The 14909-nt window shown below is 37.8% G+C and overlaps 1 protein-coding gene across 2 annotated transcripts in view; it reads left to right on the plus strand.

Annotated features, from left to right (window-relative positions):
• LOC136041824 (estradiol 17-beta-dehydrogenase 8-like) overlaps positions 1–14909 on the plus strand; it is a 35865-nt gene that overhangs the window by 6013 nt on the left and 14943 nt on the right. For both annotated transcript variants that reach the window (XM_065726602.1, XM_065726601.1), the window contains exons 2-3: positions 7854–7970; positions 13585–13969. In XM_065726602.1, coding sequence (XP_065582674.1) covers positions 7854–7970; positions 13585–13969 — 502 coding nt within the window. The remainder of the gene's footprint in view (positions 1–7853; positions 7971–13584; positions 13970–14909) is intronic.

The following is a 14909-nucleotide window of genomic DNA, read 5'->3' on the forward strand; positions in this document are numbered from 1 at the left end:
GTGGAGACCCAACTGTTAGTACTATTACTAACGTCTCCAAGAGAAGGCGCTAGGCTTGCTTCTCTTCACTTTGTACGGACACAAAACAAACTAGAGAACTCCTCATATAGCACTGACTTAACACACACTCGAGAGAAGGCGCTTGGCTCACTTCTCACCAGGTATTATATACACTATGTACAGACTTCAACTTCTCTTCTTTTGAGATTTTTTTTGCTAAGTTCACAAGTTCAGTTTGATTGGTGGCTTACTCTGCCTCCTGTACCTTGATTTAGTTACTGGTATAACCACTGGTACTCCCTCCTTGGGTGGGCTTGGGCTACTGGTAGTACAGAGCAGGGCTGTTCTGTCAAGTGAGGGAATGTCTGATGATGTGGTAAACGGTGTTTCGTCTGCACGAGTTAGGTCCAACGCTGGGGGGATCACAGTAGGAATAACTGCATCGCTTCCAGTGCATTTTATTGGACTACGTCTGTTCTGTACTGGTGTTGATGGCTGTGCATTTGATATGTGTTTCCGATTCCTCTGTAGAATTGTTCCAGCTTCAGTTTCGATATGGTACGATCTAGGGCGTGCTGCTGGTGCTATGTTGCTGGCGGTGCTCCACTGGCCATCAGTTTGTTTCTGGTAGGTCACTGTGTCCCCCGAGTGGAGTGTAGGCCTAGACTTGGCTTGTTTGTCAAAGTATCGTTTCTGTCTTGACTGGGCCTCTTTCCGCTTCTGTAGGTACTTTTTAGTTGGAACCACCTGCTTCCGCAGGTGCTTTTCTGTGCAAGGTAAGGTGGAGCGTAATTGGCGGCTCATTAGCAGTTGTGCAGGTGCGGCGTAGTTGTCTACAGGTGTATTTCTGTATTCCAGTAGACCCAGATACAGGTCATCTCCGCCTTCACTTGCCTTGGTGAAGATGTCCTTGCAAGTGTGGACAGCCTTTTCTACCAGTCCGTTGGACTGCGGGTAGATAGGGCTGGAGGTCTTGTGCCTTATGCCCCATTCTTTGATGAACCGTTCAAACTCTGCAGATGAGTATTGTGTTCTGTTGTCTGAGATGATGGTGTGGGGGATCCCATGTCGGGCAAAGTGTGCTTTTAGTTTGCTGATGATTTCTTTGGATGTCACGTTTTTCAACAGGTCGACTTCAAAGAAGCGGCTGTGGTAATTGACTGTTATAAGATATTTTGCTTCATTCCAATCAAATATGTCTGAGGCTACCTGCTGCCATGGTACTAATGGGATCTGGGAGTTCATGAGAGGCTCTTTCTGGTTGTTACGGCTATGTTTCTGGCAAGTGGGACAGTTTGTGATTAGCGTTTCGATATCACCATTCATCTTTGGCCAGTAGACGAGCATCCTGGCGCGTTGCTTTGTCTTTTCCAATCCAGGGTGGGAGACGTGAAGTTGCCTGAGGATTTGGGGTCGCATCTTCCTTGGGATAACGATCCTTTCGCCTTTACATATGATGCCATTCATGTATGACAGCTCGTGTTGAAGGTTCCAGTATACAAGGAGATCCGTGGCACATTGCTTTCTGGCGTTGGGCCAACCACCTTGTATGGCTTCTCTGAGATGAATCAGGTGCTCATCTTCCTTGGTATGAAGTCGTATTTCCTCGAGCCTTGCATCGCTAACAGGAAGTACGCGTGCAATCTGGTGGACATACACCTCGATTTCTCTATGGAGCTTCTCGTCAATGTCAGGTAGGTGCAGCCTTGATAAAGTGTCTGCGACTGCGATTTCTGTCCCTGGTCTGTAACTGAACTCTAGGTCATAGGGTTGAATCTGAAGCATCATTCGTTGAGCTCTGGCAGGTGCTTTTTGAAGTGGATTTCGTAGGATGGTTTCAAGTGGGCGGTGGTCTGTGGTTACTTTTACGTGCCTGCCATATATGAAATGATGGAAGTACTTGCAACCAAAGACTATTGCGTATAATTCCTTTTCAAGCTGTGAGTATTTCTGTTCAGCTTTGCTAAGGGAGTGTGATGCATATGCGACAACGTTGCCGTTTGACGAGATGTATGCTCCTAGACCGTGTGACGATGCGTCCACAGTGAGGTCGATGGAGTTGCATGAGTGGTCAAAGTATGCTAAGTTTGAGACTGTTGAGTGTTTGATGTTTTGGTGGGCTTCGTCATGCTCCTTGGCCCACTTGAACTCGGTGGCTTTACTGAGGTCACGCAGGGTTTTATTCTGTGTTGATAAGTTTGGGATGTATTTTGCAAGATAGTTTAACATACCCAACAGAGTTGCAAGTTCTTCTGAGTTTGATGGTGTAGGCATGTTGTTGATAGCTTCGAGTTTGTCAGGATCTGGCTGCATTCCTTGTTCACTAATCACATGTCCGAAATATGTCACACTTGTCACACAAAAGCTGCATTTCGCTTTGTTGAACTTGATACCTTTTGTTCTGGCTCTCTCAAGTACAGCTACTAATCGCTTATTGTGTTCCTCAAGGGTTGAACCAAAAACCAGAAGATCATCAATGATGACAGCAAACCCGTCTAATCCCTCGAGAGCCTCTTCCATTCTTCTTTGGAATTCAACCTGGGCAGAGATGATGCCAAACGGCATCCGTTTAAAACGGTATCTGCCAAAGATGGTATTGAATGTTGTTAAGTCTGCAGATTCCTCATCCAAGACTAGCGACCAATACCCCGACCTTGCATCTAGTTTGCTCAAGTATTTTACCCCATGGAGTTTGGATGTTACGTCTTCCAGGGAGGGAATAGGGTAGAATGGTCTTCTGATTGACTTGTTCAAATCTACAGGGCCAATGTGAATTCTTAAACTGCCATCCTTTTTTTTCTACGGCGACCATCGAATTCACCCAGTCAGTTGTTTTAGAGACTTTTTCAATTATTCCTTGTTCTTCCATCCATTTAAGTTCTGCTTCTAACTTTCCTCGAAGTGATGAGGGAATTCTTCTTGCTGGGTATGCTTTAGGGACTGCATCGTCCTTCAGATACAGATGGCACTCTCCGTCCAATTTTCCTATTCCTTGGAAGACATCATTGTAGCTACTGATTATGCCATCCGTTTTTGTCTTGTCGATTGCATGCATGTCCTTGCATGTGCTTTTCTCAACTTTACTAACATTCAGTACGAGTTTTACAATATTCAGGTCAATGCTTGACCGGAATCCAAGAATTGGCACTGAATCCGTTTCGACAATAAAGAATGGTAGGGTTTCAGCCTTGCTTGATTTGTGCTTGCAGCTCAGCTCGCATACACCTCTAACAGGAATTTTGGATCCACAGTAGCTTGTGAGTTTCTGAGAACTTTGTTTCAGTGATGGCGGATGTGGTAAGGCGTCAAAATACTTGGCAGGTAGAATGTTAGCTTGTGCCCCTGTATCAACCTTGAATTTGACAGGTAAGGATGGTTCACCTCCAGTGTAATAAGGGCTTCATCTCTGCTCTTATTGGTGTTGTTCTCTATGGCATATAAGGAGACATCCTCATCTTCGTTACTATTGTCAGCTGGGCTCTCCTTGTATTCAATCACCGCATTCACTGATTTGTTGCTTTTGCACACACATGCAAAATGATTTGGCTTTTTGCACTTTGCACAGATTTTTCCCTTTGCAGGACAAATGTGGCTAGGTGAGTATACTCCTCCACAGAAATAGCATTCCTTTGTTTTTCTAGATGACACAGACGCATCTTCGTATTTTCTGACTGAATATTTGTACTTCTGGACAGCATCAATTTCTTTCTTGATTTGTTGTGGTTCTTGTACTTCAAATGTTCTTAGCTGTGCCTGGGTTGTTAGGTAAGAACGGCATTTGTCAACAGCTAGTGCCAAAGTTAGGGTATCACCTTCCAGAAGAAGTCTTTCTCTAATTTTAGGTTCTCTGATGCCACTAACTATTTTGTCCCGAACCATTTCATCAGCGCTATCATAGTTGCAAGCCTTCACCAGGATTTTCAGTTCTGTGATGTATTTCTCTACACTTTCTGCTTCACACTGGTCACGTTTCTGGAATATATATCGAGCAAATACACTGTTGGTGACTGGTGCAGCATATTCGCGGAATTTCTGCAGGTAAGTTTCTACATTGTTTGTTTCTGCAGCAGTGAGTGGGAAGATGTTGAATATCTGCTGCCCTTTTTCTCCTGCCCAGATGAGAAGGTAAGCACATTTGCTTTCTGCCGTCTTTCCAGACAGGGGTCCCAGAAACATCAGTTTGGCATGCTCTTCAAAGCGTTTCCATTCATCGCCGAGGGAAGCTGAATCCCAATCAATACTTGGTGGCTTTGCTTCCATCTTCTGACACCATGTAGCGTTTTACCAATTGTATGATTTATTTAAACCCAGGCATCTAGAACAAAAGTCATTATATAGCAACAGCAAGCAGTTAATATCAAATAAGCAAAGCAAAGCAAGCAGGCATATCATTATTTAACATGCATAATATTACAGTTAGTAAGCTTTTAAATTTATATATTATTGTTTTTGGCTAATAAGCAGTGCTTCCTTGAGAGAAAATTAAAAATCCATTATTTTTTGGTAAAGAATTCCGAAAAAAATCTTCTTGTAACTGCGAAAATCCAACATTTGTCATATGCTGTTTAGATTTTGTTTACTGCTCACATATGCCTGTTTGTCAATATTGACAAATCCAGCAATCAGACAGTTTGAAGAGTCTAGCTTATTGGCATTTCAACATATCAGTGCCAGGAAAAGTAAAAACTCATTTATTTTTTGGGCACAAATAAGAATGTAGATAGTGGGTGCTCATCTCATACAAGTCAACACGCTGTTGAATCAAAGTGACTAAATGTGAAATTAGAGAAAAAGTTAAACAATTACAAGAAAAAAAATTAGCAAGTGAAAACTGATAAATAATGCAAATGCTTTGCTCAGAATGTCCACTCAGCTATGTATTGTGCAAAAAGAAGGAAAATATTAAATCAAATATGTAAAGTGCAATAAAAAGACAAACATAATAAACACAAGATTTGTTTCAAGCAAATACAGAAGAACATTCAGAAGAATTTAAACCTGCCAAGCAAGGCTGTACCCAGGGGGGTGGAGTTACAGGTTAGCACTCCCTCCAAGAACAGTTTTTATTGTTCAACACAGAAAAGTAACAAAGGCATCTAAACACATTTTTGATATATCTTTAACAGTTTTTTAACCTTTAAATGTGAAATGAAGTAGCTGTTCGGAAGCTTCTAATAACTTGTAATTTAAAGGCTTTCATTTAATTCTGTTTGTCTTGATTAATTTGGCAGTAATCAATATTTCTCCCACATAAATTTGGTGTTTGAATGAGCTACCATTTCGTAATGCCTTTTGATTCCCAATGGCATTACTTGATAGTATCCCATGACCCATCCAAAACCAAAGAAGAAACTGATGTTGATTTGTTTTTCTAGCTATTTTAGTTATCAGCTTGTTAAATAACTAATGTGACTGCTACAATGATAGTTGGTTTTGCTGATTATTCCACCTCAGAAAACAGTAACCTCCCACTTACCCCCCTGCCACCAGGGAAATCCTCCCTTAAATGTCTCTATGCTTCCCAATAGCTAATACTATATGTAAACAGTGTGCAAAGTTCATAACTTACACCCCCTCTCTTGGGGACTGCGAGGGCCTTAGTTGTCCTCAAAGATATAGTTACTATATCTTTTGACAATGCTAAAAAATATCCCTATCTCAAAATTTGGGTCCAACAGCCCTTGGAAAAAAGGGGTGTGGGAGAGGGGCTAGTTGCCCTCCAATATTTTGGTCACTAAAAAAAGATACTAGAACTTCTGATTTCCTATTGAAAATAGCCCTCTCTTGATTTTTAGGATCACTGGTTTGATACTGTCACCCCTGAAAAAAAGCAAATAAACATTATGTGTGATATTTCTTCAGGCAAAAATGCAAAATTCCACATTTGTATATAGGATATTGAAACATCTGCAGTAGGGTTCTCCTAAATGCTGAATCTGATGTTGTATTTTTCATGAGGATCAATTGACATTTGGGGGTGTTTTCACCCTTTTTCAAGAATTGGGCAATTTTTTCAGGTTTGTAACTTTTGATGGGGAAAATTAAACTTGATGATTTTCTTATATTTTGGATAAGCATAAAATCCAATCCATTTCATCTATCTATTGTTATCAAGACTCTTTTCCTTAGATTTCAGGTTACTATTGAGTTGCATTGTTCTTTAATAAAATAGAATACTTACAAATGGAATCTTACTATACAACATGCATCATGTTTCTATTGAACAGATTGTCATGTTTCCTTTTTTTGCCATCCATATTTTCAAATCATCTTTAAATATGTAATTTTCCTTTGCAATCATATAGGGCAAATGCTTTTGATAAATCAAGGAAGTGGGGTTCAGTGTCAGAGCAACAAATATTATGTTAGCAAAGAACATATATTGGGGAATAAAATAATGCTTTTTTTTCTATGATAGTGTTTCTTTCAGAAAAACTGCTCTCCTTTATGTTTTCCTATATTATTTTCTCTTAGTAAAATTTAATTTCATCTTCATTTCAAACAAGATTTCATTATAGTCAAGTCCTCAAAGGCTGTTCACCTTGGGCCAACAGCAAGGCAAGTGAACCAGAACAGGGGTTCAGATTGGGGGGCAAATGCCCTCTCAAGACTTTCAAAACAACTCTCTTTCGATTGTATTGTATCAGATTAACGACGCTTCTTGAGTACTAAGGTCCCCATTTCGGCCCTGCAGGGCATTTCTGCAGCATGATTTGATCTCTGGGTCCCGTATTACCAAGCTAAGGTCAAACCCACTGCGCCACCACAGGAGTCTCTCTTTGGATATTCATTTTGAAAATTAAAAATTATCCTTGCTCTTCCCTTTGATTTTTATGAATTACTTTCTTTTACTGGTATTGGCTTCAGGTTCTTTCGTCTCTAAAAATTTAGTTTTTTACAATTATTTACAGTTATCTAGTTATGACTACTTGCTCCTCTTCTTATTTATCTGTCTTGCTGCTTAGAATTATAATATTTTGTTCTATATAATTTATTCAGTTCTATATATTATTTATTAACAGAACAAATATTCTCATATTGGTTTCCTTTCACTTTGTTAATCCCTTATGCCTAGGAATGTCATAGTCATAGCTGGTTTAAGAATTAAATTTTTCAACCTTTTTAAAACCATACCTTAACTCAGAGGAACTATTTGGTAAACATCCTCCAGAAACTATCTAATGAGGTTGTTCTGGCAAAATAAAAACACCATTTAAGGAGGATCTGGGGCAACTGTACTTTTTTTTGCTTTTGGAATTTTGAATAAATGACAAAACAAAAACTTCTTCTTGTAATGGATTAAAAAAAAGGGTTCTACTTATATTCCTGCATTCTACCTTAGGAGCTCTTTGATTTTCTGCCTCTCACAAAGGAAAACACAGGGGAACTTGATCAAAGTTGTGAAAACCTTTAAAGAAATAAAGAGAAACAATCCTTTGATAGAATAAATTATCTAACCAGAAAGATTTGTTGAATTTATTTCTCAGCCAAGATTGCAAGTCCTAACTTCATATAGTTTAAAGTCAGTTTACATCTTATTGTTCAATCCTCTCCCCAAAGGATATGAGTAACTTACTAGAGTGGGAGCTGACACTGTTGTCAGCAGAAAGAGCCTCAATGCCATCTACTGTTTGGTAACACTTGACATTTTTTAAACTGCAATAAGAAGAATAGTTAGTTTAATTTATGTATCTTGTAATACTAGTGTAGTTGTAAGTGTCTGATCTCAGTTTTTGACAAATAGCACCAGTTTCCATTCATGTAAGTTACCCTTACTCTTTGTCTCTCCCTTTAAATATGGCTTCTTGTATTTACAGTTCCGTATTTGTAATTTTAAGTTTGGTCTTTTAAAGGTGGAGCAAGTGGAATAGGAAAAGCAGTGGCAAACTGTTTGGCTAAAGAAGGTGCTTCAGTTGTAGTAGCTGACCTTAAAGAAGATTCTGCTGTTGATGTGGCCAAAAACCTTAGAGGTTTGTTTTGAGTAACATTTGTTGCACTATGCAGCTAGAAAATGTAAGTTTATTGTCAAAACGGTAATGAGTATATTCTCATGGGGGGGGGGGTGTCTTAACATAATATACATTTTGTATTCAAAACACACCTGCTACAGAAGCTGTCTTTCAAAGACACATCATGTTTCTTTAATCCAAATATAATAATGACACTTTGTCTAGGGCCCAAGAAAAGCTACTTTCTACTGTATGCTGTTGTCAGGGACTTAACCTATCAGGTCAGGTGTCCCTCCTCTCCCAATGTTTTCAGCCTGTTGGTATAAAAATTGTATTCACTGCAGCATTTTTGCTAAACAACACTTTTTCTTGTTTAATTCTTATTATTAGGGTAAAGAAGCTGATGGCAAAGAATCAGGATGTATATGGCAAAAATCTAACAATGTAAATATGACAAAAAAACATAGGAAGAAGATCAGTGTCAGTTGTTAAAAAAAGAGTAACCCCATTAACAATGTAGCTAAAATCAGTTTGTAAAAATGACCAATCATTCCCCTCCCCCTCCAAATAATTTGGCTTGTAACACATCTAACTGCTACTGTCATAAGTATTGCAACCATCAACTACAATTTTCTGGTGAAGTTACACTCTGTTTTTCAGGATCCATGATACTTGAATAGGGTCTGCTATCCTTGAGAGTAATTCTACTCAAAGAATCTTGAATAATTTGTAGAATGACCCATAATAATGCTTACAAAACCCCATCCATCAAGTTTTATGCTACATGTCTGGCTGAGGAATCTTAGTATGGCTATATAAACAGTCCTAGTTTTCCATCCCTTGAGTTACAAACAAATCACGATTATGGTGATGAGTATACCTACTCAGAGCAAGGGGCTGATAAAAAGCATAAATTTTCTACATTAGCTTGGTTCTGGATTTCATGGTAGAATAAAATTAGTACTGTTTCCAGATTCTAAAAGGCAGCAAAAATAGGAAACAGGTCTCAATTTGCTCACAGATTAGGGTAGGGGTATATATTATAAATTTCTGTATTTTATATAATAGGAAATTTCCTATTTGGCTAGAATACAACATAGTCAGTGCGATTTCTGAATTTTGAAAGATAAGGTGAAGTGAAAAGGTGTGTTTTGAAGTGATAAGTCAATTTTAAAATGGAATGGTGAAAATGAAACGGTAAAATTAACAGTGAAACAGTGATATGGATAGTGCTATTAAAAGAGTTATTAGCTTTTATCTATTTTTTTTAAGTATGAGAAACATGAAAAATCTGACTGAACCAATCAAAACCAAAGACATTTCTATTTTGACCTTCAGAATAAAAAAGAGTTGGTTTGATTTCTGAATTTTGAAAGACAGTGAAAAGGTGTATGCAAGTCTTCATTGACAATGCTATAGAAAAACTTGTCAGCTTTATTTCTTCATGTAATGGCAAGGTCCATGAAGCTGAACCAATCAAATCTGTGGAGTAAGTTGGATACAAAATTTGCAAAAGTCATTTCAGTGTAAATGGTATATCTCCCCACTTTTGATAAAAAAATCTAATTCATCAAATAGAACCCCAAACGAAAGTATACAGATTAGAGGATCCAAAAGGGAGCTAAATCAGCAGTGAGCAAATTTGCTCACATGTGAGAAAAAAAAAGAAATGTCCCATTTGGACTTCAGAATAAAAAAAGAGTTGGTGTGATTTCTGAATTTTGAAAGAAAGTGAAAAGGTGTGCACAAGTCTTCCTGGATAATGCTATAGAAAAACATGTCTACTTTCATTTTTTCTTCATGTAACGGCAAAAAACACGAAAAGGATAAGTCTATCTGCTTACTTGATGAGAGCAGAGGGTTAAACGAAGTTTATTTTAATTTGGCTTTCGTAATAAAATAAAGTTTCTGAAGGTTCCAAATTAAAAAAAAATAATAATTCAGCGACCTCGTTTGGTAGGCCTACAGTTTTCACAACTCATTTTTATGGCACTTGGTATTAACCAAGTGATATATAGCAATTGCAAATTCTGTCTGTCTGTCTGTCGGTCCCGGTTTTACTACTTTAGGCACTTCCAGGTAAGGTAGGACGATGAAATTTGGCAGGCGAATCAGGGACCGGACCAGATTAGATTAGAAATAGCCATTTTCCCGATTTGACCATCTGGGGGGGGGGAGTGGGGGGCCGGTTAATTCGGAAAAATAAAAAAAATGAAGTATTTTAACTTCAAACGGTTGATCAGATCATCATGAAATTTGATATTTGGAAGGATATCGTGTCTCAGAGCTCTTATTTTAAATCCCGACCAGATCTGGTGACATTGGGGGAGAGTTTGAAGGGGGTGTGAATGAAACTTGGTGTGAAAAATAAGAAGAAGATTTAGATACGTGATTGACATAATTAGAACGGATCCGATTAATTGGGGGGGAGAGTTAATTCTCAAATATTAGAAAAAAATGACGTATTTTTAACTGACGAAGGAGTGATCGGATCTTTATGAAAATACATATTTAGAAATACCTCGTAACTCGGATCTCTTATTTAGAATCTCAACTGGATCTAGCGTCATTGGGGGGGGGGGGGCGAAAATCTTAGAAAATACTTAAAGCGGAGAGATCAGGATGAAACTGGATGGGGGGAATAAAAACAAGTCTAAGATACGCGACTGACATAACCGGACTGGATCCGCTCTCTTTGGTGGAGTTGGGGGAGGGGGGTAATTTGGAAAAATGGGGTATTTTAGCTTACGAACGGGTGACCAGATCTTAATGAAATTTGATATTTAGAAGGATCTTGTGCTTCAAAGCTCTTATTTTAAATTGTGACCAGATCCTGTGACATTGGGGCGAGTTGGAGGGGGGAAACTGGAATTCTTAGAAAACGTGAAAATTGGGGTATTTTTATCTTACGAATAGGTGATCGGATCTTAATGAAACTTGATATATAGAAGGATCTTATGTCACAGATGCTCCATTTTCGACTGGAATTGGATCCGGGGACATAGGTGGTTGGAGGAGGGAAATGGAAATCTTGGAAAACGCTTATAGTAGAGAGATCCTTGATGGGAAGAACAAGCACAAATTCTAGATACGTGATTGACATAATTGGAACGAATCCGTTATCTTTGGAGGAGCTGGGGTGTGTTAATTTCGAAGAATTAGACAAATTGAGGTATTTTTAAGTTCAGAACGGGTGACCGGATCTTAATGAAATTTGATATTTAGAAGGAATTCATGTCTCAGAGCTGTTATTTCAAATCCAGACCAGATCTGTTGACATTGGGGGGAGTTGGAAGGGGAAATCGGAAATCTTGGAAAACGCTTAGAGTGGAGGAATCGGGATTAAGCTTGATGGATAGAATAAGCGAATGTCGTAGATACGTGATTGCCGTAACCGTACTGGATTTGGTCTTTGGGGGAGTTGTGGGGAGGGGTTCAGTGCTTTGGCGAGTTTGGTGCTTTTGGACGTGCTAAGACGATGAAAATTGGTAGGCGTGTCAGGGAGCTGCACAAATTGACTTGATAAAGTCGTTTTCCCAGATTCGACTATCTGGGGGGCTAAAGGGAGTGGAAAAATTAGAAAAAACGTGGTATTTATAACTTACGAGTGGGTGATCGGATCTTAATGAATTTTGATACTTAGAAGGACATCGTGACTTAGAGCTCTTATTTTAAATCCCGACCGGCATTAAGCCTCTTTTTTTCCTTTTAAATTAATCTACTGGTTCTTAGAATTTTGTTAGAGCTCATACCATATGAGCTCTTGGCTCTTAGCTCTTCTTGCCTCGTCACAAGTGCAATATGAGCTCTTAGCTCTTGTTGAAAGAATTGGTCTATAATCTCCTCTTTTTCCACATTAGCCAAAATGTCATAGAATCTTAACGAATATAACACCATTAGATTCAGCGTATCAAGGACCCGGCAGTAAAAGTTTCAAGCTCCTATCTACAAAAATGAGGAATTTTGTATTATTTGGCCAGAAGACAGATCACGGATCCCTGTTTATTTGTTTTTTTCCCCAGGGGTTATTGTTTCGACCCTGTGGTCCATGAATGTCGCGAGAGGGCTCATTCTAACGAAAATCAAAAGTTCTAGTGCCCTTTTTAAGTGACAAAAAAAAGTTGGAATACACGTAGACCCAATTGGAATACTCCCGCTCGTTTTTTCCCAAACTCAGCCGATCAAAATTTTGAGATAACCATTTTTGTTCAGCGTAGCCGAAAAACTTAATAAGTATGTCTTTTGGGATGACTTAACCCCCAACGGTTCCCGGGGAAGGAGCTGCAAGTTACATACTTCGACCATTGTTTGCATATAGTGAGGGTTATTGGGAAGTGTACATACGTTTTCAGGGGGACTTTTTTGCGTTGAGAGTGTGGGGATGGTCGGGGGGAGGTTGTTAAGTTCGACTATTTATTTTTAATTTTTGTGCAGATTTAGTGTTGCTTAAAGGTAGCTCAATTGCATTCGAGTTATACTCTCAGCCTTGAGTTACGTAATATTTTGTATATATTGGTTATATTAAAAGAACCTTGAACCTTGATGATCTTTTCATGGAGGAATTTATCATGACGAAAGAGAATTTCCATGAAGGGGCTGCAGGATTTTCTAGCAATATTAAAAAAAAAACAATGAGAAAATAAATAAATAAAAAATTTTCAGCTGGAAGTAAGGAGCAGCATTAAAGCATAAAACGAACGGAAATTATTACTTATATAAGGGGGTCCATCTCCTCCATAATACCTTGCTCTTTACGCTAAAGTAATTTTAGTAATTTCAACAGTTATTGTACGGCCTTTAAAACTCAGAGGTCATTCTTAAAGAATTGGGACAAAATTGAAGCTTTAGAGTAAAGAGCTAGGTATTGACGAGAGGGTGAACCCCCCTCATATACGTAAAAATATACAAATATAGAAGTTCGTTACGTAAGTTAATTCGTAAGTTACGTATATTTATGATTACTAAAAATCTTCGTAAAAAAAATAAAAGTTATAGTTACCTTTTTAAGAAACCAAAACTTGGAGGGCAACATAGGACTTCTCCCTCACCCCGTTTTTTTATCAATCAAGTCGTCTTTTTTTTTAATCGTCCGATCAAAACTATGAGAAAGCCATTTAGCCAAAAAAAGATCATTATACATATTCCGTTTTAATGGTTCATACGCGGTGAACCAAAATCAAAACATGTATTAATTCAAAAAGGTTCAGAAATTAAATTAGAAAAAACAAGTTTTTTCAGCTGAAAGTAAGGAGTGACATTAAAACTTAAAACGAACAGAAATTATTCCGTATATGAAAGGGTTTGTCCCCTCCTCAATGCCTTGCTCTTAATGCTAAAGTTTTGTATTGTTTTAAAAAGTAGACTTGCGATAAAGAGTCAAACTTTAGTGTAAAGAGTGAGGCGTTGAGGAGGGAACAGTCCCTTTCATATACGGAGTAATTGCTGTTCGTTTTAAGTTTTAATGTCGCTCCTTACATTCAGTTGAAAAAACTTGTTTTTTTTTATTTGATTACCATATTGGATTTATGTGATTGCATTATAATTACAACTTCTGAACCAATTTTTGTGAATAAATAGTTTTTCGTTTGTTTTGTGTTTCATTCCAGTGTTGATACTGAATGTTTCTTTGTTTTAGATTTAAATGATATCAAACACTACGGCCTTGCTGTTGATGTTTCTTCGATAAAAAGTGTGCTGGCTTTGTTTGCACAGATTCGTAACCTAAGCGACGGGATGGCTCCGTCCATAGTTGTTAATTCTGCTGGTATAACAAAAGACAACTTTATACTCAAAATGGACGAGAGAGCGTTCAATCACGTGATTGATGTGAATCTTAAAGGGACATTTTTGATTATGCAAAACGCAGCAGCGGCCATGTTGGATGCGGAAGTGAAGAGGGGCTCCATTGTTAATATGGCAAGTATTGTTGGCAAAGTTGGCAATATTGGCCAGTGCAATTATGCTGCTTCCAAAGCTGGAGTTGAGGCCTTGACTAAGACAGCTGCAAAAGAATTTGCCAGGTATTTACAAAATACAAAATATGACACATTTTTAAGTTGTTAAATACTTTAAATTTGAAAATAAGAAGAAAAAATAAAACAAACAGTGGGCTATTTATGAATACTTTTTTAGGCTTTTATTTTTAGAGGGTTGGTATGATTCCTAGCCAAGGTAATAGAAAATACCCCCGAGACCATAGCCATGAGGCCTTTTTGAGGTGGGGGAGACGATATTGGGGGATTAAGTGCCAAGCTGAAGTGGCAAAAGAGCTAGTGGTATATTGAGAATTCGCGAAGGAAAATTTTAGAAATAGTTTTTTTGAGGGGAAGGGGTGTCAGGACTCGACTTAGATTTCTAAAGAATTTGCAAGGTATGAAGTTAGAGTGGATAAACGTTTGACGCACTGTCTGAGTTGTTAAATATTTTTGTTTTCTGTCCAAAGAAATGTCATTGGCTTACTAATGAAATCTGGACCAGTTCTTTTTCACTTAATTTTGATATACTCTTGAACTTTTATTTTCATTTTTTTTTAATTTCAATTTTTTTTTGTTTTAATTATTTGATTTTTTAGTTTTATTTATTTTTTTTATTTTTTTATTTGATTTTTTTGGTGGAGGGGGGGATTGAAACAAGCGAATATTTAGGAGATTTTAAAAGAAGTGATTGCCAAAGAAAAATTTTAACTATGCTGGTTTGATAAATGATTAAGAAAGCTAGAACTGATTTTGAAAACTAGATGGAAAATAAAAGACGTGAATGAATTTTAAAGAACACTGAATATTTAGATTTATCTGAGTACCCATCTAGGCGCAATAAATTAAAGGGGGGGGGGCGAATAGAATTATTAAGAGACCATCAACAATAGATTGCAGTCTGAAAATCCAAGGGATTTTCATATTTAAATTACGCAATTTATAGCTAATAAATAACTTTCAAACTTATTAGGTTCAAAATAAAATA

Source organism: Artemia franciscana, unplaced genomic scaffold (assembly GCF_032884065.1).
Source record: "Artemia franciscana unplaced genomic scaffold, ASM3288406v1 PGA_scaffold_39, whole genome shotgun sequence".
Lineage (NCBI taxonomy): Eukaryota > Metazoa > Arthropoda > Branchiopoda > Anostraca > Artemiidae > Artemia > Artemia franciscana.